General features: G+C 40.0%; 1 protein-coding gene across 1 annotated transcript in view; it reads left to right on the forward strand.

Moving 5' to 3' along the window:
* Positions 1 to 600: 600 nt before the first annotated feature.
* Positions 601 to 27,622, forward strand: part of LOC114646797 (pro-neuregulin-3, membrane-bound isoform) — an 824,825-nt gene continuing 797,803 nt past the window's right edge. The window contains exon 1 of the mRNA XM_051922590.1: positions 601 to 2,689. Within this exon, the coding sequence (XP_051778550.1) occupies positions 1,909 to 2,689 (781 nt within the window). The 5' untranslated portion in view covers positions 601 to 1,908. The remainder of the gene's footprint in view (positions 2,690 to 27,622) is intronic.

Consider the following 27,622-nt stretch of genomic DNA (forward strand, 5'->3'; position numbering starts at 1 on the left):
CATGCCAGGTCAGGGTACTACTTTGACACAGACAGGCAGTCACACATTCCACTGCATGTGTAGTATAGTAATCTTTAAACGTAAAACCTGGTAGCATTTTATTTTGCTTCCTGTTCAGGATAGGATATATTTTAAACAAACATTTATATTTATAATAATTATTTTAAAAGTTTGTAGTTGAAACCATTTGTTACATCTTCATGGGAAAATGATGAACTACTGATACTTGGTTGCACTTGGTTAGCAGTCCGGGAATAATGGTATGGTTAGAAAGTACAGCTAGCCGATTGGGGCTTTAGCATCAAGCACGATGCGTGGAATGGCAACAGTCGTCGTATTCCAGGATGTGTCTGCAGACAGATAAGTTATCTATGTTGTGTGGTTGAAGGAGCTGCATTAGAGAAATGGGAGGTGCGTAGTCATTGATCGCCCCTTCCCTCCCTCCATTCCCTCGCGTCTCTCAGTGCTATGGTCCGCTCTCCCTTCGTTTCAGCACCTGATGCACTCTGGACAGCTCCCAAAGGTCCCATACGCCCCTTGCGACTGTCTGCGAGTTTTTAGTAATATTTTAAGGGGTTAGAAACGGAGAAATAAGGCAGGCTTGTTTTTCCCTTCTTTTCCTTTTTTCTTTTTCCATGTCTGGCTTTTCCTGCTAATGTTGCAGCAGCACTAGGCACTCTCCTGCTGGGATTGGTTGCTCAGACTCACTCTGGAGGAGGAGGAGCTGAAAGCTGGGCTGCAAGGGGAGCAGGTGCAGTCCTGCTCGATCTCTCTCTTTTCTCTCTGTCTCTCTGTCTCTCCCTCCCCCCCCCCCTCTCTCTCTCTCTCTCTCTCTCTCTCTCTCTCTCTCCCTCCCTCTCTCACTCCTCACCGTCGGCAGTGGAGGAGAGATGATATATCACGGCCGAGGGATACTGGAGAATGTGCAGGAATATCCAAGAAGAAACCATAAGAAGGGGATATTTTTTTCTAAATTACTGAATTCTTTACTGTGATTACGCCAAAGATGGGAGGAATACAGGAAAAAATAAATCAAATGTGGAGCTAGGGGGAGCACTCGGACCTCTTTCTCTCTCCCTCTCTCTCTCCCTCTCTTGCTCTCCGTTCTCGTTCCTCGCTCCGTCTCTGGCTGTCTCTGTCTGTTTCCCTTCTGTGCAGGAATGTAGCAGCGCGCACCAAAGTAATCCAGGCTGAAATGCCAAGCAATGGATGGACAGACAGACAGGTGCAGATCGGCACTTGGGCTTTCACATCAGTCTGGGAAATGGGCTCTAAAAGGAGGACCCCACTAAAGAGCCACTGATACAGCTGGCCGACTGGATAATCGCGTGTCCTCTGACCACTGGATTACTGCCGCGACCGTTGCGGGGAATTAATTAAAGAAGAGAAAACGCACTTGCTGCCCCATTACAGGAACGGGCGGCGGATAGAAGCAGGTATCCGAAGGGGGAACTGCTTTGGTTTAAGGTGTTGGGGGGGTGGGAGGTAAGGGGAGGAATTGAAAGCGAAATGAGCTGAGTCAGCTCTTCGAGTGGAGCTGCAGAGAAGATCCCCGCTGTTCCTCTAAACCAGGAGGAACGTGGAAAATCCAGAGAAAGATCCAACTCCCTCCCAAAAAAAAAGAAAAAAAGAAATCAAAGCCTGGAAACGTCCGCTGCCTATCGCTAAAACACAAAGGCTCTGCGGCTCCTGTGAGTTCTTCCCACATAGTCGCTGCTGTGTGCTCCGGTGCCTCTGGGTTGCTTTCACCTGCTGGACTATTGGATGCTCTTCATCTTTGGGTTGCCTCACAGGCTCTGCTTCCACTTCTCAGCTTAATGTCTGCTCTTGCCTGCTGCCCCTCTGCACAGTCCTGCTCATGCCCACCCTCCGCCCACCACAAGAGTTAACCCTCGCTGCGCTGGCAGGATGAGTGAGGGTTCTGCAGCGGCAGTGTCCGGGGCTGTGATCGCGGAGGATCCTGCAGCAAGTGGTGGAGCGGGAGGGGGACTGGAGCAACCTTCTCCTCCAGATCCTGGACCCCTGCGCTGTGGGAGCTGTGCCCTCTGGCCTCGGCAACAAACGTGGTTGTGTGTTGTACCCCTGCTTATTGGCTTCATCGGTCTAGGTCTCAGTCTCATGCTGCTCAAGTGGATTGTGGTTGGCTCTGTCAAGGACTATGTGCCCACAGACTTGGTGGATAACAAGGGGATTGGGCAGGACCCCATCTTTCTATCCAAGCCCAGCGCCTTTCCAAAAAATGTTGAAACAACAACGACGACCACAACTGCAATGGGCAGAACTCGCACAGGTCTTGTGACCACTACCACGGCTGCCAATCCTGGTGTCATGGTGCCTGCTGGGTCTGGAAGTTCCACATCACGCGCACCTAACCGGATCAGCACCCGCATCACTACCACCACGCGGGCGCCCCGCTTGATACCTCCTGGTGGTCGTGGTGTGACCCCACGGGGAACAACGATACGGAGAGGGACCACAGGCAGCAGTGGTGTTGGCATGGGAACTGTAACTATGGTTCCATCGATGGTGGTTAGTATTACGACGGAGGCCCATCTGGATGCCACTTCTCCACCCTCACCCTCAGGTCGCTTCTACTTGCACGACTCCACGTCTGTTTGGACGGTCTCCCAGTTTCCAGCGGAGAGTTCTCCACTAGTGCCCACACAGCCCCACACACACACCAAGACACGTAAGTCCTGCGTGGGCTAAGTTTGCACCCACAGGGTGGCATTGCATGGTGGGGGGGGGGGGGTGTGGTTGGGGATGCTGGACTTTTTCGACTTGGTTGTCATTGTGCTTTCTATACCCCATGCAGCACTTAAAACCTGTGTTCAACATATGAGTTTACATGTCATTAACAAGTAATTACCATGAAACCTACTGGAATGTGGTTGGCAGTAATGGGATCTGACACGGAGGGAAGAAAAGACCCTCTGGTGAAGTGTCTTTGGCAGATACCTGCTACCTCCCTTGGTATTCCTTACTCATTTAATAACACGCTTGTATTCTTTGGGGTTTTCTTTCAACAATTGTAGTTTTGGTTACAAAAACAAAAAGGAGAATGTGATTACAATCTGGGAAGGCAAATTGTGTATATCTTGTATATTTCACGCTGGAGGGATTGTCTGATTGATTATCTGCATGCAAAGGGGTGATGAATCAAAAAGTGCAATGTGTACAGTATGTACAGTCACCCTGCAGTTGTCTAATGAGAGCTTACATTTAGGTAAAGAAGTTTTTGTACCTTCCTTTAACAGCATTTAAACACTGTAGGCTGTTTATTTCCTTAAAGTTTTATTTTTACCCTTTATTCCAGCAATTGCTATTGAACTGTAATCTGTTCACCCATCTAATCTAATCACCCAGCCTCTGACAAATAGTGGTGGAACAGTTCTTTTAGACTTCAGCCAGACATTTTGCACCTTTTCAAAAAAATTCCAAGTAGCATTCTAAACCCTCAAAACACCCACCCTCAATCTGACCTTGCTTTGCCTTTTTCAATACTGGATTCCCATTGACTTGTGCATTAATTAAGATGAAGTCGAAAAAAAAAAAAGATTTAATAAATCTAATACTACAGACATACATGACATAGAGAAAGTCTGTTTATTACCGAGTCGGACCACCAGGGGCAACAGAAAATGAGATGGGGGTGGAGGCAGCTCTCCGTTGTGTCATGCGTCTGTAGGCTTCAGTTCTTCATCTGTTCCAGAAAGCCAGATCAAGAAGTGTTCTTTCATTTTATTTAATATATTTGACTTTGGTTTCGGATAGGCCATCAGAAAATCTTCCTGTAAAGAAGGATTACTGAATGAAGGCATTCATCTGATTTGCTCATGTGACCGGGCTGAATCCCATGGTACACCGATGACCTGATTCTGTGGTGCTGGCTGATGCATTTTGGCTCGTATGTGGCCCAATTAGCATGTCAGTGTGGGAGGTAGTATTGCACATCAGTAGTTTAAGATCTGTATACATTTTGTAATGTTTCCTCACTGAAAGTCACCTTAAGCCTTTTGACAGGTGTAGCATTTTTATTACATCCTGAAACTCATTTTGGAGCTGCAGGGTGCAGCAACTGACACTCATGAGCTCACAGAGATGCTTGGCAGGAGAAACAAAAAATGAACTCGGTGCCACCTTTCAGGTTATCACTGGAGGAAATCATATTGCTTATAACTGGATGGCTGGGGAATCAACAAGGCTGATTGCTTCTCTGCTGAGTCCTCCAATCATATTTAACTTTAACTTTCTACTTGATTATTTATTCTTCAGACCTTTCATTTTATAAAGTTGCTCATTGTGAGTCTGGGGGTGTGAGTGGCAGAGCTCACCCTGGGCTGCAAGTAACGTATCGACTTAATGATACGTATAAGGCTGCTCATCATGAATATTATCGTAAGAAAATTGTGGTTGTAGCACAAAATACGGTGAGCTCAATGTTTACAGATTTTTGAGTATCCAGTTAGATCCTGTAATGTCTCCATTTGGAGACTTTATGTCCCTGTCACAGTCCAAAGCCAGGTAGACTGCCAGCATTAACAATTTGCCCTTAGGTGTATATGTTCTCTGCTCACTTTGATAGACCGTCCTGCCAATTCAGGATGGGCTGCTAGCTTGATGTAATTTTAATTTGAGCTCCTTACTGTTGCGAGTTAGTTACCATGAGAACAATTTATATATGTTGGGCTAGATAACGGCATGTATTGCTTCAAAAAGGCAAATGAGAAAACGTGTTACAGATATCTGTGACTCAGACAGAGCTAAATGACTGTTTGTTGAGGAGAATGCAGTGAATCTCTGGAAAAGTGGAAATGCAGACTTTGAAGAAATGCAGCACACATAAAGACAGCTAAAGAATGGTGTTTTAAAAATTGACTGTGACATGATGAACATGGATAGATTTGCAGCAAAAGGGCCTGCAAGCAAAAAGAATCACTGTGTATTCTGGGCTTAACGTACAAGGTGCCACTTCCATTACTGCACATAGTTTTTAAAATATGGTAAACAATGTGTACCATTCTGTATTGTATTCAGTTGCACATGTGACTGTGCTATATATATTCTTGCACTTGAGTAGCAGTTTTATATGCTTGCATGATGCACTCTTAGGATTTAGCATTTAGCTCTTAATTCTCTACATTTAGTTGCACAGAGCATTGCATTATGTCATAAAACTGCTCCACCATAGCTAATGAGATATGTCTGGTGGCAGTGTGGAGGCTACAGATTGGCGAGTACAGCACTGAAGCTGTCTGTATCCTGGGGCACCCAAATGGGACAAACTCAGTCAGGTTAGCTCTCCCTCAGAGGTCCCACTCCATTGCAATGATTTTCTTTTATTAACCAATTTAGACATTTAACGTGGAGGGAAATTAATGGTAGTCTTAGGCTTCAGTACTCTGAAGGTGGTATGTAGTTCATCCTTGGACTAAAGAAGAATTTGTAATACAAGGTTTGTTTTGTTCATCCATTCATTATTAAAGCTGCTCAAGTCAGTTTAGAATTGTGGGAGCTCTGGCACAAGGCAGCGATGAGGCATTGATAGGAGCCAGTCCATTGCAGGGCACACTCACACATGCACCCTAAGGCACTTATAGGGCATTAGTTCACATAAATGACAAAATTTCAATGGTGTGGAGGTACCAATGGAGTCTCTGCAGAAAATAAACTCACACAGAAACTCTACATCGGCAGTGCCTTGGCCAGAATTTTAGTCAATGAATAAAGACATTGTGAGGTAGCTATACTAACCAGTATGCCTATTTTAGGGTATTTTGTTTGTTATAATTTTGGTTGTTGCACATTTTCCATTATGATAACTTTCTCCTAACTGTGTGAATTAAATTAAAACCCTACCAATAAATATATTTAAATTTGCATAAAACCTTCAGCTTTTTTATCGCTTGTAGGGTCACCTTTCGGGTTGTAGAGAGGCGCCATTCATTATTGTGGTTTCATACATTTATTATTTCTCTCGAGGTGACACACTGGTTTGTGTTCATAACTAATTAGGTTCAAATTCTGTCCTGGACACTGTTAGTTACGTTTGTGTGTTCCCTTCAGGTACTCTTTTTTATCAATGTGAATGTTAAATTGGTTGTAAGACTATTGAGTGGTCCCTTTAATGGGCTCCCATCTTATCCTTGGGCTGGCTTATTGCTGATGCTGAGAGAATAAGCATCCTGATCCTAAATATTTCACTGAGCTGGTTGAGTAAATTGATGTCTGTTGCAATAAGCATTGTTTTGAGACCTTTCATAAAAGAACTAAGAAGAATATTACAAAAAGAATTAGAAATTGCCTTAATTCTTAATAGTATGTAAACAGCAAGTATGGGACAAAGCCATAAAGGGCAGAAAAACATCCATCCATTTTCTGCCACTTATCTAAAGCTGGCCCACAGGGACAATAGTCTAATCAGCATTGAAGACCAGACATCCCTTTTCCCCAGCATGTCCTGTTTTCGGGGGGATAAGCAGAAGAACACAAAATTGCAAAAACTGAATTTGGTGAAGATCAGGAAGAACCACAAAACCAAGAGTCCCAGGTTAAAAAACAGCAATGGAACAAAGACATAAAGACTTAAGAAATTTGACAAATGAGAGGAGATCATTCAGCCCATCAAGTCTGTTTGTTTAGCTAATAGCTAAGCTCTCCCAATATCTCATCCAGATGCTTCTTAAAGGCTGGCAAGGTTTCTCCTTCAACTGCATGTCTCGGTAGTTTGCTCCAGATTTCCACAACTCTTTTTGTAAAAAAGTGCTTCCTGGCTTCAGTCTTAAATGCACTTCCCTTTAATTTTCACTGGAATCCTCGAGTATGAGACTCATGTTTAAGTTGAAAGAATTCTGCTGGATCTACTTAATCAAAGTCCTGAATTAGTTCCCCACGCAGTCTCTTCTGCTCCAATTCTCGGAGTCTGTTAGAGTACAAATGTCCTGGGATGCACTTGGTTGCTCTCCTCTGCACAGTTTAATGTGCTGCTGTATCTTTTTTGTTGTTTGGTGACCAGCCCTGTAAACAATATGCCAGATGTGGTCTAATTAGTGCATCGTATCGTCCAAGCATTTATATTTCAAAGTGTATAGGATACAACCTAAGATTTTATCTGTCTTTTGAATTCCTTCTGCCCATTGCTTAGACAATGAAAACATTATGTCAACAGAAACCCCTGAATCCTTTTCAGATGTTGCTTCCTGTAGGGCATTGTCTCCCATCTTGTATTTATAATTGACTTTCCTTTTGCCCACATATGGCACTTTGCACTTTTCTCCATTAAACTGCATTTTCCAAGAGTTCACCCAGTTCTGAAGATTGTCCAGGTCTTTTTGAATTGTATAGTTTACAGTATATGATATCATGCCTTATAGTTGTAAAATAGAATTCTTTTGCAACACAACAATAGAAATAAGGACAACTCTATATATATTTGCTGACACAAATCTTTTAAACACACATATTATTAATGTTAAATCAATAACTGCATTTAAGAAACAGATCAAGCCTAAAGTTTAGAGATTTGACATTGCACATGAGGGACTGAGTGACCTGACAGCGATTATTACTGCTACATTACAGATGCAGAATCCTGGGTTCAGACTCTTCACTGGTCCTGTTTCTCTAGGTACTCCCAGACATGTGTGTGTTAGGTGCATTGGTGAGACTTCATTGAGGAAGTGAAGCCTGCAATGGACTGCTGCCCTGTCCAGGGTTAGTTTCTGCCTGGTGCTGTTGACGTATGGCCTCCCATAACCCTTTAAACACAATGAGTTACTTCTAAACATGAAGGTTCTTTACTGTTTAACAGTAAATTTATGATAATTAGTTCCGATTTCTGCTTCTTCGTCATGGCAGCACTGAGCTGGATGGCATGATTTTACACTAGAGGTTTTTCAGAGCTCTCTATCTACTCTCCCCAAGCTCAGAAGGTAATGTTTGTTTTCCAGGTGAGAGCAGCAGACGTCAGCTCCCTTTTTTTTTAGGATTGTCAAGTAGTATTAGCACCATTGAAGCACTTTCTGCACTGCAAAGCTTTATGTAAATATTCCAGAGTGTGATTCGCCGGTATGCTCAGATATTCTGTGCTCAGAAATGGAAAGCTGATTATGTCTCAGGTGTCCCTTGATACTGTTTCGATGGGAGTTGTACGCACGCACATGCAAAACATGCACACACTGAAAAGACACCCACAGGAAGGAAATAAACCACAGGGGAGATGCAAGTCTGTGTGCCTGCTTGAGACCTCACGACAGATCACGCATGAGGCTGAAAAATGGTTAGACTTGAAGATTTGAAAGGAAATTGCATTGTATAATAAAATTACCTTTTTGGCTGCACACAAAATTTTATGTAATTTAAAAACTGTTAAAGCATAATGAAGTGGAGCATGCATCTGCATTCAGGTTACCCAGTCATAATGACAGGAAAAATCCATTCACTTTCCCAACAGCTGATTAGGCAATGGATGTGCTCAGTTCCATGAATTGGACACACTTTCGAAAGCAAACTATTTTTGAGTTCCTTTATCAAAGAAATTTAACTTCTGAATAATTGGGAATGAAATTTGGTCCCATAATGACTTACTTTTTTTGTTACTATACATAAAGTGTTCCATAGATTTAATAGAAATTAGCTTTAACTTTACACTTTTTAAAAAGTGATTAACAAAGTGACCCATGAGAAGGTTTGGATTGGACCTCTCTAGACTTGAGACTGAAAATACAAATTCTATTTTCTCTCTCATTTTTAATGCTTGTGGCCATGTGTAGGTATGACAGTTATGAGATGTCACTAAATTTTGGAGCGCCAACCGGGTTGTCCCTTTTATTGTCCGAGGACTAAAACAAAAAACAAAAGAAAACAAAACACTCTTCAGCAGGAAAACTCATTCAACTGTTAGCAAGGTGGGCTGGGCAGTCTAGTCATATCTAGATGAACTCTGACTGGGTGGGTTATTCGAGCTGGAAAGTGACTCCTCTTTCTTGGACACCCAGGGTGTTATGGCGGCTGAACTGGAAGGGGTGAGGTCAAATGCCCTCTCTGGGCGGCTTCAGAGCACTGTGGAGTAAGAAGGAGATGACAATGTTAGCAGCAATGCCCCCTCTTGACTTGATGGGTTATTACATACCGTGACTGAGCCTGCGAGGAGGTCCTCCAATGCGGATGTGTGACATGGTAAAGCACCATTCTTGAACTCTTCTGAAGTGTTTAAGTCTGATGATGTGTCTCTCAGCAAGAGAGCATGCTAAGGAGGTGAAGGTGAAGCAAGTTTATGTGCTCAATTGAAATTACTGCTTCATGTGCCATACGCCATGCACACGCCCAAATTTGGCCACTTTTAATTAAACAATTAAACTGAAGAGTAAAACTGCAATTCTATGAATTTCAAACATAGTACTAAAATTTCTTTACAAAGCCATCCTTAACACTCACAGACATCCATCCATCCACCCATCACTGCATCTGCTGAATCCAGTTCATGGATTGACAAGTATCTGCAGTAAAATGGAGCACAAGGCTGATTTGAAAGCTGTTTGCAATTATAAGCTGCAGCCAGTGCAGTTTTCTAACCATTTTAATTAAGCAAAAGACTGAAGTCTTATCTATATAAATAAAATCGTAATACCCTCGGTCTATCTTTTGAATTTTCTGTCTTTGTTTGATGTTGTTTATCCATTTTGCACACTAAGGACCTCATTTCAACCTTCAGATCTTATCTGTCTGTTTGTCTGTTTGCTAATCACACACAAACAACTCAGCCAATTTTCATGAATTTGTAAATGTAGGTTGCCATTGGTTCAACTTTAAATACAGTCTATGTGGCATTTGAAAATCTTGCTAACAGAAGCGGGGCACCCAGTAACTGTGAATGATTCATTAACATTAATGAAATTTTACATAATAAAGTTGAAGCAACTTAAAATCCAGTCTACATGGTGTTTTATCCACAAGGCATGAGGATAAAAAAATACATCACTCAGTCAAAGTTCATGAAATCTTACTTGCATTTTACTGCTGATACAACTTAAAATCTAAACTTTAAGACCTTTCACAAGTTCTGTGAAGAAACAGGATTGTAATAGCACATTATCATGCCAGAACGGTTCATGATAATGAATGATTTGACATCCAGCTTTCCTACACAGATAACTGTATGTGGCGTGTTCTCAGGTCAGCAGCAGTAACAATCGGTTTATATACATTCCTCCCAAAAAATATTGTCTAAGGATGGCTTAGTGTGAGTCAAAAAAGTAAGAGAACTAAAAACAATTATTAAGATGATAATAATAATAATATGATGATGATGATGATGATGATGCCACTAAGTATGCTAATAACTCCAAGAACTTTGCGTAAGAGCAGGGAAATTAATAGTCATCAGAAGGATGGTGCAGATCAGTGGTTCTCAATGTTCAGTCCTAAGGACCCCCTATGGCTGCAGGTCAGTTATTGTTACCTTTAATCGATCTCATTGTTTAATTAGCTGACCTCTTTTTTCCTTTTATTTTGCATTTAGAAGAGTGAAGAAGATTAAGATTTACACTTAAAGGGTGTGACCTGCAGGGGGTGCACCAGCTCCCCAATCCTGACACAGAGAGACTTGAGGCACAAGTCCAGCAACACACAGGCTTTTTATTTCACTGTGGGAAATGCTTTCCAATAGTTTCCCAGACAGTAAGCACAGTGTAAAGCGCAGTACTCTGTCTCTACTTCTGCCTCCACTCCTCCTCCAGCAAGCGCTGTCCTTCTCCTCCCAACTCTGGCTCTCAGACTAGTGGCAGGCAGCTCCCCAGAAGTACTTCTGGTGTCCTGAAGGCTAGGCCTGGAAGCATTTCCGGGTAAGGCTGGAGCCCCACAAGGTAGGGCTCCCTATCCCCACAGCACACACTGGCGGCACACACAGCACCCAACAGAGCTGCGTCAAAGAACCTCAATTCCCATGATGCCATGTGGGAAATTGTGGCACCACTGCAACCTTGGGGGGCTGCTATCTGCTAGTCCTGGGGGAGTGCCCAACAGAAGCATCCTCCCCATGGGCTTCCCGGTTGGGTAATGCTGCCGGTCGTCCCTTACAAGGTGTAACATTAATTTAGGTACTGCAAAAATGCATCTATTTACTCTTATGTAACAAGACCTTGACAAAGGCTTCTTTTGGTCTTCATAACACATCTGTATACAGGTTATTCATCTCTGTACAGTGTGTCATGTTGACATGACGGTAAAATAACTTGTGAATATGAAGGATTCACAGGTCTGGTACTGTATATGTAATATCAAGAGAATTGTGACTCAGTTATGCCACCTCAGACCACTTTAAAGTATTGTTAGCATGTCACATTGTAAACATGAATAAATACTTTAATGATGCTTTGTAAGGGTAATGAAGTCCCAGAAAAGTGTACATTTGGGGTCTTGTTACATAATAGTAAACTAGAAATACATGCATTTTTTGCAGCACCTAAGCTCAAGAGTTACCTTTACTTTTTCTATGGTGTTTGCTTTCTTAATGGTATCTGAATACAGACAATTAATGTTAAGCAGAGCAGTCACCAGCACAAATGACTCTGAAAGGGCAACTGCTTCTGTGTTAACCATTTCTGTGCTTATTAGCAAATAGCCATCTAAATATCGATAACGATAATAATAATAATAATAATAATAAAAACATATTTAAAATGATAGAGAATGACATCCTACCCACCCAACACATATAAATCCCTGCCTCATTCAGTAAAATTATAGCATAACCAGTTTTACATTTTTGGTAATTGGTAATTAAGGTAAAAGTCCAAATATGAGAAATGGTCTGAGACAAAAACCTGCAGCCACAGGGGGCCCCAAGGACTGAACATTGAGAACCACTGATGCAGATGACGGATGGGACACTTGCATTTCAGCCAGCAAAGACAAAAGGGTTAATATTTAAAAAAACATATACGTATTTGCTCTCTTATCCCAAATCATTATGCAATATACGTGCTGTGTACTTTGGTAGTACTGAATATTTTGTTTTAATATATTTAGTTGATGCCTTTATTCTTGGGGGCTTTTAACATAAGGATGCATTCCAACTGTTTCCATTTTATTTTTTTGTTAAATTTGACTACAGGCAGGTCAAGTGATGTGCTTAGGGTCACACAGTTGGTAGCAGGGAGGAACCAGCAACCTTTGTAGTTTAAAGTCCAGTGCCAAAGCCATTACACTCTTCTGTCTGCCAGTGCTCACAACACTCTGAAGCTTATGGTCCAAACAGTGATGTTTTTTTAGCCAAAGAAAAATTGAATTTTGCTTGCAGTAAATGGTTAAGAGTCATCTAGATGATTTCTTGCAAATCATTCCAGGTTCTTGGTTGTAGACACTGCATAGAACAGTTTCACTTGGAATGTATCCCTCAACAGGAGGCAGCACAAAAGCACTGCAAAAATAATTAGCCAATCACTGTTAAACTTTGCCGGCGTAAAACAAGTGAATTCAAAGATCTGCGGAGACAATGATCGGGTGCAGAGTGTGTTAGCGTTGTCATTTAAAGTAATGTCTGCTGTCTGCAGGTCTTCTTTGTGCTTCTGTGCATTTGCATAATTAAATACCATGTTGAGTTGGATCATTTTTACTGTCTTGGTTTTATAGATTGTTGTTCATTCTTCTGAGGCTAACTATGAATTAACAGTTTGTGATTGCAACTTTTCAGGCTGAGTGATTTCTTTCAGCACCTATACATTTGCACATGTAGACAGACAGCATTTTTCACTTAGGGGACCTACGGTAATTTATTGTAAGTAATATATTATCTTTATATTTCTATAGCGTATACTATACAGAGTAGTGAAGTGGTAGCTCTGCTGCCTCGTAGTAAGGAGACCAGAGTTTGCTCTCCAGTTCCTCCTTGTGTGGATTTTGCCTGTTCTCCCCATGTCCACATGGGTTTCTTCCCACAGTCTAAAGACATGCAGGTTAGGCGAACTGGCAACACTACACTGGCCCTAGTGTGTGTTTGGTGTGTAGGTGTGTGTGTTTGCTCACCCTGTGATGGACCATCCAAGGTTTGTCCCGGCCTTTCTAGCTGGGTTAGGCTCCAGCACCCCCTGCGATCCTGTTCTGGATTAAGCAGATTAGAAAATGACATGATATATGCTGCATAGTATATAATCTACTGTAGAATACATTATGTTTTGTTTTGTCCCTAGTGAGCGCTTGGTGTTTGGGTGTGTGTGTGTGTGTGTGTCCTGCAGTGGGCTGGCACCCTGCCCAGGATTTGTTCCTTGCCTTGCGCCTTGTGTTGGCTGGGATTGGCTCCAGCAGACCCCCGTGACCCTGTAGTTAGGATATAGCGGGTTGGATAATGGATGGATGGGTGTTATACTGTATGTACACAAGTTATGCTTAATTGTTTTAAGCGATGGGCTCCCCTTTAAAGGGGATCATGAAGAATCTAAGTGAATGCCCAGAATATGCACATACCTAACAGTTCCAGAACCTTGCGGTCAAATCGATTTTATAGTCTCAGTGTGTAGCTGGTGCTTACTGCACTTCTCAAATTCCAGTACTGTGCACTTCAGACAGATCGGCAACTTTAAAAACCAAGTGTCAGTGAGTGTGAGTATGTGAGGGAATAGGTCTCACGGTGTACTGTCATTCCACCCAGGACTGATTTCTACATTATCTCTGGTTCTCGAGGGCCCTGATTTGCAATACAATGAATGGATGGACTCACCTATGTTTAGTGTTATGGTATTGCGCATTCATCTAATGTTTTATCTGAAGGGAAGAGTTTCTTTCGACTCTGATTCTTTTACCACTTGGGAATTACAAAGAAATTTCACTAGTAAGAACTGTGCTTAATAGAAAAACAACACTGCTTCAGTGTTTTGTGTTAGTTGCTTCCAATTTTCTTTCAGTCCACACACTGACCATACACACTGTTGCTTAGCCTCTGAAAAGTCGTGAAATAATTGTGGAGGAAGGTGGTAGCTACCCTCTGCCATGGTCCTAATGCAAATAAGTTGTATAGGCAACTCTGGTTTGATATAGAGATGGCTATCTTTGACGATCGTTATTTGATATATGGCCATGCCTTGCTGTGGTTCTTGGTTGGATATATAAATGGCTTTCTCTGGGGATCATTTTCTAATATATGAGCATTGCTGGCTGTGGATCCTGGGTTTGACACATATACGAATAGCTCTCAGAGGAGATAACCATTTGAAGTATTATTGGTTCTCTCTGCACATTTTGGTTTGATATATGAATAGTTCTTGCAGTGGACTGGTGTTTAGTATATGGATAACCCCCCCCCACACACACACCCCCACAAGCGCATACACTATGAACAGTTGTGCACCGTGTGAATGACTCTTACTGTAAATCGTACTTTGACATTTCTATTCCCCGCTCTACGGATTTCTGTGGTGATGTAAATAATTTTTGGAGAAGTCATTCTAGTCTGTGGCTTTGATTTAAAGCATTATTTCCCATTGCTGGGATTTTTTATTTTTTAATTTTGTCCATCTTTTGGACCACGCAATTAATCTTTTCACTATGTCAAGAGCTGTGCATATTTTTCATTATCATTTATTGAATTGTTCACAATTATGTTAAGGCCTTCTTTTCTGTAAAATGCAGCAATAAATGTCATGCATAGATGGAATAAAGTTATGAGTAAGCCCAGTGCCTTACTGCTAACTGCTCATTGCTTGCATTACATTGTAATTACACTATAAGAATTACTGACAGAGTATTACTAAGTTGCTGTGATATTTTAAGGTTTTAAGTAGGTCCCTAGTAAAGTTAAAGGCATGGGCAACAGGTTCGATTGTCATATGATAGCTGTATAGAGCAGTACTATGACTAGTTGGCTGTAAGAGATTTCGCCATATGCTGTGTGAGACTGGACTGTGAAATAGTCAAGGAGGACTGATAACAGGAAATGCCAAGGCCATCAGCGTCCCTGCTAATTGAAGCATGTTAGTAACGTATTTTCAGGAATAGTGAGGAAATCTGAGAAATGTGCAGGTGACCACAGAATTGTAGGGACAGAAAATGCAGAGGAGGCAGCAACATATAAGAAGAAAACAAAATTTTTATAAACTGTGGCAAACTAGTGAACTGAACAATAATACTATATATAAAATTTATATTCAAACACGATGCTAGTGAGACAAATGTTCTGTTAATATACCTCTTGCATTGAAACTGAAAATGCCAGTCTGAAACATATAAAAAATATGTGCATTGTGATGAGAAAAAAATATAACTCAACAGTACATCAACCCTCCAGGGTGACTCCTTTCCCACTATATGCAATGAAATATGTGTCTATTGGGAGGATATTGGGAGTGATGCTGTGTAAAAAGAAAAAAAAAACAAAAAGACATATATGTCTCTATATTATATAAAAAAATCCTTCGATTCGACGAGACTTTTTGGAGACGAGAATTTTTGAAAGAGAGATTTTTTCAAGTCCCGCGAGACGAGACTTTTGCCTTGACATTTTTTCAAGTCACGCCCTCCTCTCAAACATTTTCAAACAACACCTCAACTCTCATTCATGTGAATGCTTTTGTCAGATATACTTCCTGGCCTCTCGTTTTTAACATTTTTCTCACTTTAAGTTACAAATTAAAGAAGATGTATTATGTCCAAATCTTATTGAAGAATTTCATCACGAAGGGTTATCAACAGAAAAAATGAGTACACGGCAATCCTAGAACTGAGAAATGATGAAGTCAAACGAATTTATGCTAAAAATGTCGATCGGTTACACATCAAGTTGGTTAAATCCATCCAAAAATGTTGAGCGGTTACACGGCAAATTGGTTAAATGCGTATTAATAGCATATGCCGAAACAGTTGGTGGTGATCGTGTGGAAGGTGAAAACATCAACTTGCAATATCCCAAAGAATATCTACAACCATTAACAACATCCGGTCTTACAACACATGAATTACTGTGGAAAGAAGGATGTATCCAAGAAAGGTAATGTAGTACATCTTCCACAGATAACATTAGACAACAAAGGAGATCTTGATATGCCATTCATATTAAAACATTAACAGTTTCCAGTTAGAATAGCTTTTGCAAAGACGATTAACAAATCACAGGGACAAACATTTGAAAAACTTGTTTTATTTAATAGAGAGAAAGAAAAGAAATTCAATCACAGGCAGTTATGCATTGCATTGATGCATATGTAATAATTCCCATGAAATTAAAAATCTGTTTAAATTGTACATCCACATCCCCATACACGAGTGGCAGAAAGAGGCTAGTGTGTAGCACAGGCCGGGGGGTTGGCGAGCAAAGCGAGCAGGGGGTAAAGCCCCCTAGTAATTAAAAAAAAAATGCAGGAGCTGCTCCTCTATTTCTTCATTTATTGCTGAATGACCTTCAGATACACCAGTCACTAGTCAAACTCCCAATTTTCTTTCTCCTTCTTGCATGCATTACTTGGATTCTTATTGACTTGTGGGATTTAGTTGCCTACTGCTGAGGCCTCCAGATAACAAAGTTCACACTCCTTTCTGTTATTACAGCTTTGATTTTTCAAAATCAGATATTAAATGCACACTGTAGTGAAAGCTATAAAAGAACTACAAAATTCACTATAATGATTTTACAAGTAGATATTTTATTTGTAAAAGGGTTACAGTGCCATCTAAAATACTGTATGTAGTTACGTATGAGAGCAAACATGGTGCAAAACAAATGGCATGAAGTAGGCACACCCCTGGACCCATCCTGTTCTGAAAAGACAAGATAATAAAATTCCATCAGTCTTTAACATAGAAGGCTATGTAGAGACCTAATCCAAATATTCAAAATTCTCGAAAGTATTGATAGATTTGTACTTGTGGAATTATTCCAGTTACATAAACCAGAAAGTGAAAGGGAATGCCTCCATGGTCAAAACCTGGAATCACTTCTTTATGTTAAAAGCTATGAGAATCTAGAATAAAGTACTGAGCCATGTAGTTGCAGCATATAGCCAGACGGTCTACAAATGCAAAATGGATGAGATATGAGGACAGTAGAACCATTAGCTAAAACAGAGAGCTGGATGGCCTCTCATTTGAAACATTCCTCTGGTTCTTTCTCTAGGTTGTAGTTAGCCTAAGCAATGTGACCTGTGGTTATTTGTAATTAAAAGGGTGTGTCCATGAATATGGTTCCATTAAAAGAATATTCATCTTGACATAGGGGACTTCAGCGAATGTCTGTTGTAGTAAATATGTATGTCCCTGTAGTGTGCAGATATGCAGCATGGGAATATCACTACACCTTATCATTGTCTTATACACACAGTAGCTAACAATCCCTTTAGGTGGTGATTCACTGTCTCTATGATCTTCTGTCTGGATAATGGTTCACCCTTTAGCGCAGTGGAAGTGCCAGAGCGGCTCTCACTGTGTGCCAAGGCTCATTATTGTGGACCTTCAGTTGTACTACAGCATTTGAATGGCTAATCAGGTGAACCACCCTGACAGAACAAGTCTTGACAGTCAAACCCTTTGTATCACTGCTAAATAGTCTCACATTTTCACATATTCTTATGTTTATCTTTATATCATTGTGTGCCTTTGTTCCTTCTGTATCACTTCAAATGTTTCTAATTATTCAAGCCATTGATTTAGGTTATGGACATTTTCCTTTGCACAGTAATCGCTAGCACTAAGCTGATTGCTGTTTGGCAATATTGATGCAGTCTCTTCCTGCAACAGTTTTCTAAATAAAAACATTTCAGGATATCACATCTGACACTCCACAGGTGTCTGTTTTCCTATGTTGGCCCTGCTGAGTAAAAGCTGAAAAATATCACAGCTCACCGATTGTTTATACCCTGTGCATGCCTAACAGGATTACCATCTATACGCTCAAAAACCACTTCAGCAATGTGGCCCCGGGACCAATTAGCAAGTATTTAAAAACTGAATTGGTTGAGTTGAATGTGTACTAGGCACTTTGCTACAAAATAACGCAGATATCTAATTATGTTGGTTCCTAATCATTTAATCTTCTAACTTTCTACATTAACCTAATGTTAGCTTTTAATTATGTTCTAAATTGTATAAATCACACTAGAAGGGTGCAGTACAGGCCTTAATAGCTCCATTCCCCTATTGGGTTATAGCTGTATTTTTGTACTTCAACTAAAGTGTGTTCATATAATGGAAAAAATAAATACATGTGTAGAATCAATATGGTTTTAACAAAGCCATCTCTGATAATGTAGTGTATTTGTATATTTTGTCATAGGAATGTCTTGGTTTCACTGTTTATTTCAGCTACATACAGTATTTATCACGTCCCTGAGTAACATAGTAGCACAGCCCAGACCTTACTGGTGTGGAATTTTAAAGATAAATGCTTGGACTATATAATGCTTTATTAATGAGACCATATCTGGAGTACTTTGTACAGGGCTAGTCACCAAGCTACAAAAAAGACACAGCAGCACTTGAAGCTGTGTGGAGGACAGCAACCAAGTGCATCCCAGGACATTCGTATTCGACAGACTCAGTGAATTAGAGCAGAGGAGACTTTGTGGGGACGTAATCCACATCTTTGATTAAGTTGATCCAGCAGAATTCTTATCAACTTAAGGGTGAATCACGTACTTGAGGACAGCAGTGGAAATTAAGGAGAAGTGCATTTAAAACCAAAGCCAGGAAGCACTTTTTTACCCAAAAATTTGTGGGACTCTGGAGCAAACTACCGAGACATGTAGTTGAAGGAGAAACCTTGACAATTTTTAAGAAGAATCAGGATGAGATATAATAATAATTCATTACATTTATATAGCAGTTTTCTCAGTACTCAAAGCGCTATCCACACAGGGAGGTACCGGGAAGCGAACCCACAATCTTCTTACTGCAAAGCAGCAGCACTACCACTGCGCCACCTGTGACGTATATATATTGGGACAGCTTAGCTATTAGCTAAATAAGCAGGCTTGATGGCGTGAATGGTCTCCTCTCATTTGTCAGATTTCTTATGTTTTCATCTATGTAATAAAATGTGTATGTGTGTGTGTCTGGTCCCTTAGTGCAATCTGATTGGTGAGTTTGACTTTGGTCTGATTGGTCAGTTTTTCTATGGTTGCACAGTCAAACACAATTGAAGCAGGAAGTGCTAGGGGAGGAAAGATATAGCAGGATCACTGAGAGTCACCTTTGAACACAGGAAATATTCATAAGAAGACAAATGTCATTTTCACAGCAAGTAATGGGGGTGCTGTCTACTATTTCTGGTACTCAAATCATGGACAGGAAGTGAGAAATGCTCCTCGAAATGGTAAAGTCTGAGAAACTGGACTTATGGGAACACGATTGAGAGAGGACGCACCAGCCAACACATGCTGAAACACACAATGGTACTATAGAAAAGAATAGGACAAATGCTGAGGGTACATGTAAGGCAACAGATATCAAATATCAATATTACATAATAATATTATAATTATAAGGAGGGAGTCACCAGGACCAATTAGGCTGGGTTACACCTGAGCAAGGAGTGCATGGTCCTCCACATTAACCTTTTGGCTATTTTATGTTTTTTTTTGAGTTGTGTTGAGCCTGAGTGCATAAAGCTAAACCTAAATAAAATTAAAATGTCATACATTTTATAATTTTAATATTTTTACCCCTATTCACAACCAACGAGTGGGCCTGTAACTATTTACATAAATACTCTACATTATTCAATAGTCTCAGACCTCCCAAGAAAATTACTTGTAAAGTTAATTATCTGTACAGTAATTGTTTCTCTTTGTTGTATTAATGTTTGTTTATATGTGTAGCTTTGTCTAGTTTGGGGTTTTTATATTATATATAAGCGGCTTCATGGACACAAGGACACAAGGCGTTTTTATTTTAATTCTACATACTAGGTTTATGTCAATTGTGGAGCATTTTCTGGCATTATGTTTAATGTTTTTTTTACACTGATACACAAATGTCCATGATGTGTTTCAATAAATGTCACTTATTAAAATAAGCAATAAAAAACGAACAGCTCCCAGTGCCGTCTCTATAAAATTATTTAACTGTATGTGCCATCCATAATGTTTAGGACAAAGACACTTTTTTCCTTGATTTACCCCTCTGCTCCACAGTTGAAATTACAAATCATACAATTCAGACGTGATTAAAGAGCACATTGCAGACTTTCATTTAAGGATATTTGCATATATTTTGGTTGATTCATGTAAAAATGACAACACTTTTTCTACATGGTTCCCCCCATTTCAGGGCAGAATAATTTTTGGAACAATTGGCGTCACAGGGGTTTGTGATTACTCTGGCATGTTTCATTGCTTCATTTGTGCAGGAATAAGACACCTGGGCCTGCTTCTACCCTTTGGAGTCTGTAGTTACCATTATTCCTGAGAAAAGTGTAGGTATAAATTGTGTAAACGGAGATGTTGCGATGCTGGCATGGTGCTTTAGATTTAAACTAAAAGAGCCATGCAAATGAGGAAAGAGTCCCGTTAATCCCTACGTATGGGTAACATATAGTTGCTCAGATGCTCATCTTATTATGTTTGATTATTGGTTCAAAACTTGATTTGAGGGGCAGTGTGGTTGATAGTGAGGCAGCTTTAGCATCTTTTCACCAAACCAGAGGCAGCCCAGAGACAGTTGTCCTAGGGTCATGATAGACAGAAATGGGCGAAAAACAGATTGGATTAATACCGCTTTTATAGACACACAAAGTGCTTTTACATAGCCAGTAGGGGGACCACGGCATCCACTTGAATGATGGCTGCCATTCTTGTGCCAGTACTTTTACCACACACTAGCTATTAGGTGGTGAAGAGATAATTTACCAGTTAGAGAAGGGGGATAATTAGTGGGCCAGAATGGACAAAGTCAGGGTGGGGGCACATCCAACACTTTTCTAAGGATGTTGGTCAGGAATGGAGAAGCAGCTGACTGAAGAGTCATGACTTCACAGGGGTAGACAAAGGGGCCCATCTAACTTCACCATTCAGTGAGGCTTTTTCCTGCACATATGTATACGCAAGTAAGCAATGTAAAGCAAGGCATGATTACTTAAAATATACATAAAAGTCATGCAATGACTTTAAGGTAAAGTGCGAAACATCTTTTTATACTACAAAGTGAGGAATTGGGCTTTGAATTTGGGAGGTGGATTTCGGAGAATGCCAGGGGACCTCCTATGCACCATGCTGCCAATCGGAAGTGTGCTGCCAACCAGTTAAAACGGATGACATTAGTCAAACCCGTTTTCACCAAATGTCCTGTGACTTCAGGCACTCCAAATGTGCAGAAGTGTGTCACTTATGATGCCATTCCAATAAGAGTACAAAGCGGCATGCGGCAAAAATTAGACAACTAGGAATACTCGGATAAGGCAATAGAGAGGGCAGAACATTTTGTCCATTTCCAAAATTTTGAATCCCTGATGACTGGATTGGAAATAAAAATTTGTAAACATATGCAAGGAACACACTTTGTCTAGCCTGCCATTTCTGTATACACCATCTCTTAACAGACTGGACACTTTTCACAATTGCTTTTAATAAATCCTTAGGTGCCCGGTGTCAAATAGTAGAACGCCAATGAAAAATTGGTGAAGATTATTGGTATTGTCTGCTTGTGTGTGTATGTGTGTATATGTTATGGATTTTTTATTAATTCTTTTCATCCCTTAAGCTTCTGTCCTGTTGGGCTTGCTTTCAACCATAATATGTGAAAATGTCAAGTTTATGCCAGGGCATATTGTGACATTTGAAGTGATGTAGTGGGTGCAGTAAACCAATAGGGTGGCAAGAACAGTGATTAGAGCAGAGCAGTAGTCATTATATAAACCAATAAACAAACATGCAGGAGAACAGTGCAATCACAGAAAAAGGACAGTAGTCAGTTAAAGAGCTAGTTGAAGGTATTATGAGTTTCAATGTAAGAAATGAAGACTTTGGCTCGAACACTAGTACTGGGCACACTTTGCAGACCCATCTAAAGGAAGGAGTACAAGAGAGTAGGACTTCCAAAGCAAAATAAATGTTCAATATATGAATTAAGAGGCAAGTTGTGCAGCAATCGTGGCTTGAGATGTTCAGGTCAAGAAAGATTTACCTTACCAACCAGGGCTAGGCAATATGGCTATTTGTAATAAATGTCTTAGCCAACCAAATGACATCAGAATATGCATTAGATGATCATACAGCATGCTCCCCAGTGGCGTTTTGTAAACACTGCTTGTTAGCCATAGGTATTATCTGTTGAATAGCAAACATAAGGTGTTTATCATAAAAAAGAAGTGTACTGTATGTGAAGGTGATTTCTTGATATGTCATTATGAAGTATTCTTCAGCTACCTAATTAGGCATATAATGTATTATATGACAAGGAGTACAAATCATGGCTGTGAAGAAATTCTTAATTAGCATAAGAGGTGAACTCTGGCAATCCTCAACATACATGACAAGCACACATGTACTGTCTGTCTTATTTAAAGATGAAATGCATCAGCATCAGTAGCATGGGGCCCCGTACTTGAGAAAATAAGGTGAAGGACATAAAGACTCTAAATAAAAGCCACGTGGCAGTAAAGGAAGGCAGGTCTCAAATGTACCCCAGGGAGTTTCATTTTTACCAATGTATTAGCCCCACTGGGACGTTTTATAACAGCAAGCAAGCACTTCTGAGGCCATTTAGCATGCATTAACCGAGCACAACCCCAGTATGAGGGGGACATACATTGTAAAAACAACCTGAATAACTTTTGGTGTCATAGCGAAAGAGGTACATTTGAATACTTTCAATTAAATCTAAACAGCATTTTTTGAACTCTAGTCGAAGCACCTTTAGATAGCAATGACCCAGGTCAGGTCCCTGAGGATCATTTTTGTGATAACCCAGGGACGTGTCCCATGGTACCATTTTTAACGTCCTTATTGAGGATGGAAGGGTCAGAGATTAATCATTTGGACTAGAATTGATTTATTTTCTCTCTGTCTGCAGAATGGGGCCCTGTGACCCAGCGTCTGGGAATCACTGATTTGAGAGGACATACTTTCTAAGAAAAAGCTGTTACTGTTACTGTCCTTGCAAAATGCCTTTCCCCAGAGTCACGATCCCTCAGAAACGGTTTCTCTCCTCATCGCTTTCATTCTCATAAGTTTCAAAACATATTTAAAGCTCACGGGTCAATGTTCAGGGACAAGAATATTGGAATAACCCTGTATCCCTTTCCTTTCAGAGTTAATCACATCATCTTAACTCCATAGCCATAGCAGTACTTTGGGTCAATTTGCACAAATTCTTAAAAAAATGGTTTCTGCAGTTACAGGAGTATTTTTTACATTGCTGGATCAGTAGTAAGTAACACCAACAAGGGAGTTGTGTTTGGGCCATTACAGGTCAAGGGTAGGTTGACTAAATGTCTTCTCTGTCAGTGAGCCTGCAGTAAAAATTATACATGATATATTTAATATTATCTCTGTTCATTTAGTTGCTTCATAGATACTGCCAAAATTGAGCAGTGCCAAAAAGACATTTAATAAATGGGACAAATCAATTAAATAAATACTGTAGCTTAAAGATACCCCTCCTCCACCAAGGTGGTTATCAACAAAACCTTGTGATCTGAATCGCTATCACTCAGTGTTCACTTTGATTTTACCCTAAGGCGTCACATCCTCCTTAGATAATAATAATTTAGTATTTTTAATTAAAATTATTATTTTTATGCTAATTTGGTTACTGATTTAACATACTTTTCTGCACGTTGGTCTGATTTACTGTATATTTTATGCCTACTGTGTAAAGCTCAGTATTCAGACTAATTCAATTCGCTGCAGAGGGTGGCCTTTGGACAAATTACATATGTATTGTCATGGGATTAGGGTAGTCGTCACCATCTAGACATCTTCAGAATTTAGTGAACAACAAAACAAAATGGCCATGGCAAGGTGAAATAAATCCAGATAAGCACACTTGCAACACAGTTTGACAGAGGAGTTTCCCAGAATAAACAGCTGATACACATGTCTAGTAAACAAGTAGCCACAAGGGGAGAAGGAAAACTGCAGATTAGGGTTGGAGTTAGGACCAGAAACAGAAGAAAGTCCAGACGTTCATAATGCATAATTACAGAGGCCGAAGATGTAAATCAGAACCTTAAAGGTTAGGTTACGGTTAGCAGGAGACAAGTGATGGGTAAGCTACAAAATCAGACACATTCTGTCTTAGGCACTGATAAATAAATCTTTTCTTTATTTTTAAAGCAAATATGTCATTGTAATACACCTCCATTCTTAAATATTTCTACATCTACATCAACAAACTGACACACGAGCTTCAACAATCTTCACTCCAGGAAGGTAACCCTAAGATCTAACTGCACTTGAACATTGGTTGACTTCATCAAAGATATAACAGAAAGATCATGAAATAAAAATAAAAATTTCAAATATATCCCAAACACTCCAGAAATAATCCAAATTAACAGAAGATCATGATCCCTAAAAAGGACACCAGGATTTATAGGATCTTGCCTAACATATCAATGAGAAGTTAAACTGCCCCTAGCAGTCAATACTATTATTAGATGAGGGTCATAGGCAATTCTACGTAATAATCAGTGGTTTCTCCAAAATGTCATTTGGATTTCATCATTCTAGCCTTAGCCTCCATGTGTAAACCTGAGGTTTATTAGTTTCGAGGGAGAAGTGTGAATCAGATGCCAGTCCAGGCTACTCCAGCCCAACACTGGTCTAAACTTCATAGGTGGCGCAGTGGTAGTGCTGCTGCTTTGCAGTAAGGAGACTGTGGAAGATTGTGGGTTCGCTTCCCGGTTCCTCCCTGTGTGGATAGCGCTTTGAGTACTGAGAAAAGCGCTATATAAATGTAATGAATTATTATTATTAAACTTAGTCTTAGACCTAGTGAGGGCCAGTGCCCTATTGTAATGGACGCCGTGAATGGAGTCCTAGCTCTGAAAGTCATTAGCCTTAGTACAAGGTCTTACTTTGATCCTTTCTGATAATCTGAGCATCATCCGCTGTCACATCCACCTTACATCCACCTTAAGATCAATGAAGAATAGCAATTTGGCATCTATCATATTCACTTGTTCCAGACGCTTTACTTAGTGTGCTTACTTAGTATGCTGTAGTGACAGCACAAACACTTTGATATCACCATAATAGTAGCCTGCATTACTAGGGTTGGTGGTGCCAGTGCATTAACCAAGGCTGAATTAAGACCCCCACATGCCCCTGGGTGACTTAATGATTAGAGATTCTTGTATTCTTGATCATACATTAAACAACGCCCGCGTGCAGACACTTGGGTGTTTAATACAGCGTGGTAATTCCCACTATTAATTGTGCCACACCCACGAACACTTATAGTAAGGACATGTGATTTCACCCCATTGCCCCCTTGATGATTTCAGCCTCTGGGCACTTGATTGTTTCAGCCTGAAATAGTGGACAAATGTTTAATAAATGGTTACTTGGATATCACCCAATGTTGTCCTCACCCCCTTAGTGACTCCACTGTCCTGCTATTGTCTTTTAATGATGAGCAATTTTCCAATACTTTAATGCTCCCAAGCATAACCAATTTTTTTACATACTTTACCATGATGATTTTCCACCTCTATTTTTGTGTTTCATGGTGCAAAATGTAATATTTATAATATAGTATTATAATAATCTAAGGAAAAGGTTCCATATTCTTCAATCGCAAAAGTGTAGAATTAAACAAAGTATTTATCTATCTAAAGCAAGACATGCACATTTTTAAAGCTGCAGTAAAATGCAGTTCAAGCGCCTTGAGCATGGGAAAAGTGCTCTATAAATAAAATTAATTAATATTATTATTATTTATTATTAAGTTAATGGCTCACTTGATGACATGTCTTGAACCCTTGGCTCAAGTGATCCACCAGATACCAATCATTGTATCTTAAGAGTCAGCTGGTCTGGTACAACATAGGTTTTGTCATGTTGTACCTTGCATTATTGATCACTAACTCGGTAGTTTCCATGAATAAAGTACTACTTTGTTATGCATCAAAATAAAGCTCTGTTTGTTTGTTTTCTTTTTCTCTGTTTCTTCCTGTCTTTTTTTCTGCCAAATTAGTAACAGTTCAGTTGTTTTGTCCTAGATACAGCTGATGGATATCCAACAGTTAAAAAAATGCATTTATTATTTTTGGTCTGCTGGGTGGTTCTGGTCATGATTTCTACTCTCAGCTTGTGAAATCTGTCTCCCTCTCTCTAGTCTCTGACCGTCTGCTATGAGAGGCAATTTTACAGCCATAGCATTTCCTAGTTATAATATTTAATCTAAGCCACAAAGCTTTCTTGACCTTATCCCTTCTTGGTAGCCATGCCTGCTTGGCTAGTGGTTACAGCTTTTACAAATATGAAAAGTATAGGTGCCCCAGAATCTCTGCACGTTTTTCTCTAAGCGCCTTAGAAAGATCCAGCAAAGATGCTAATGACATTGTGAAGAAGTCTTGAATTACTCATTCAAGTCTTTTGAGTCTCTAAACACTCACCCCTGTTAGAGAAGCTTGTTCATCTGTGCAGTCATCCATTGTGATTTTTAATATGCAGACCCAAATGCTTACCTGTCTAGCAGGGGAATAGATTTTAAAATCTGGGTCACTCCCATTACCATTTATTCCATGTGCAACCTGCTTCAGGATACCCTTTCCAATTCTGTGTATTTCTGGTCATGCTTCCCATGTCTGGAAGTCCACTGAAGAAATGTTGCATGTTTAAATAGTTTAGGAACTATAACACAATGACTATAACAGAGGAACAATATGAGAAAGGGTAAAGTTGATTCTCAATTTTTAGGAGACCATGATACTGTAATGTGGGTAGTGACATTCTTCACATTTTCTACAACTCTATGATGGCCAGTGCAATTTTCTTGTAGTGGTGTGCTAAGCTGGTGACATCACTTCAAGCAAGTCAGTTCAAAACTATCTATCTATCTAACTATCTATCTATCTATCTATCTATCTATCTATCTATCTATCTATCTTTCTATCTATCTATCTATCTATCTATCTATCTATCTATCTATCTATCTATCTATCTATCTATCTATCTATCTATCTATCTATCTATCTATCTATCTATCTGTTGTGACCATTAAGAGAGACTCAGTTATTCATTTTAGTACTCTTATGGATTTTTCACAACTGCTATCATTCACCAATTTAACTTTTCTTGATGCTTCATTTTAAACCGTCTATCCAACTTTCTCTTCAACCTGTAATAATGGCTACAGTCACTGTCATGCCCTCATTGCTCATGAAAGGCCTGCTCTAAAAGGAGAGTTACTTGTGAATGCAAATAAAATAATTCTTGGGCATGTTCCCAATATACTCATAATTTAGCAGTGACAGGTGGTCTCCTTCTGGAATTGGGCAATGTGAAAGTGATAAAACAAAAGCTGAGCATAGTAATAAAAAGTTATGGTCTTCTTCTTCTCTCTAATTAGTAATGTTCTCCTCTCATCTTAACAGATGACTTGCAATCTAGTCATGTTCCAAAGAATAAGCTGAGCATAGTAATATAAAGTTATGGTCTTCTTCTTCTTCTCTCTATCTAATAACGTTCTCTCGTCTTAA

Source organism: Erpetoichthys calabaricus, chromosome 2 (assembly GCF_900747795.2).
Source record: "Erpetoichthys calabaricus chromosome 2, fErpCal1.3, whole genome shotgun sequence".
NCBI classification, from domain to species: Eukaryota; Metazoa; Chordata; class Cladistia; order Polypteriformes; family Polypteridae; genus Erpetoichthys; species Erpetoichthys calabaricus.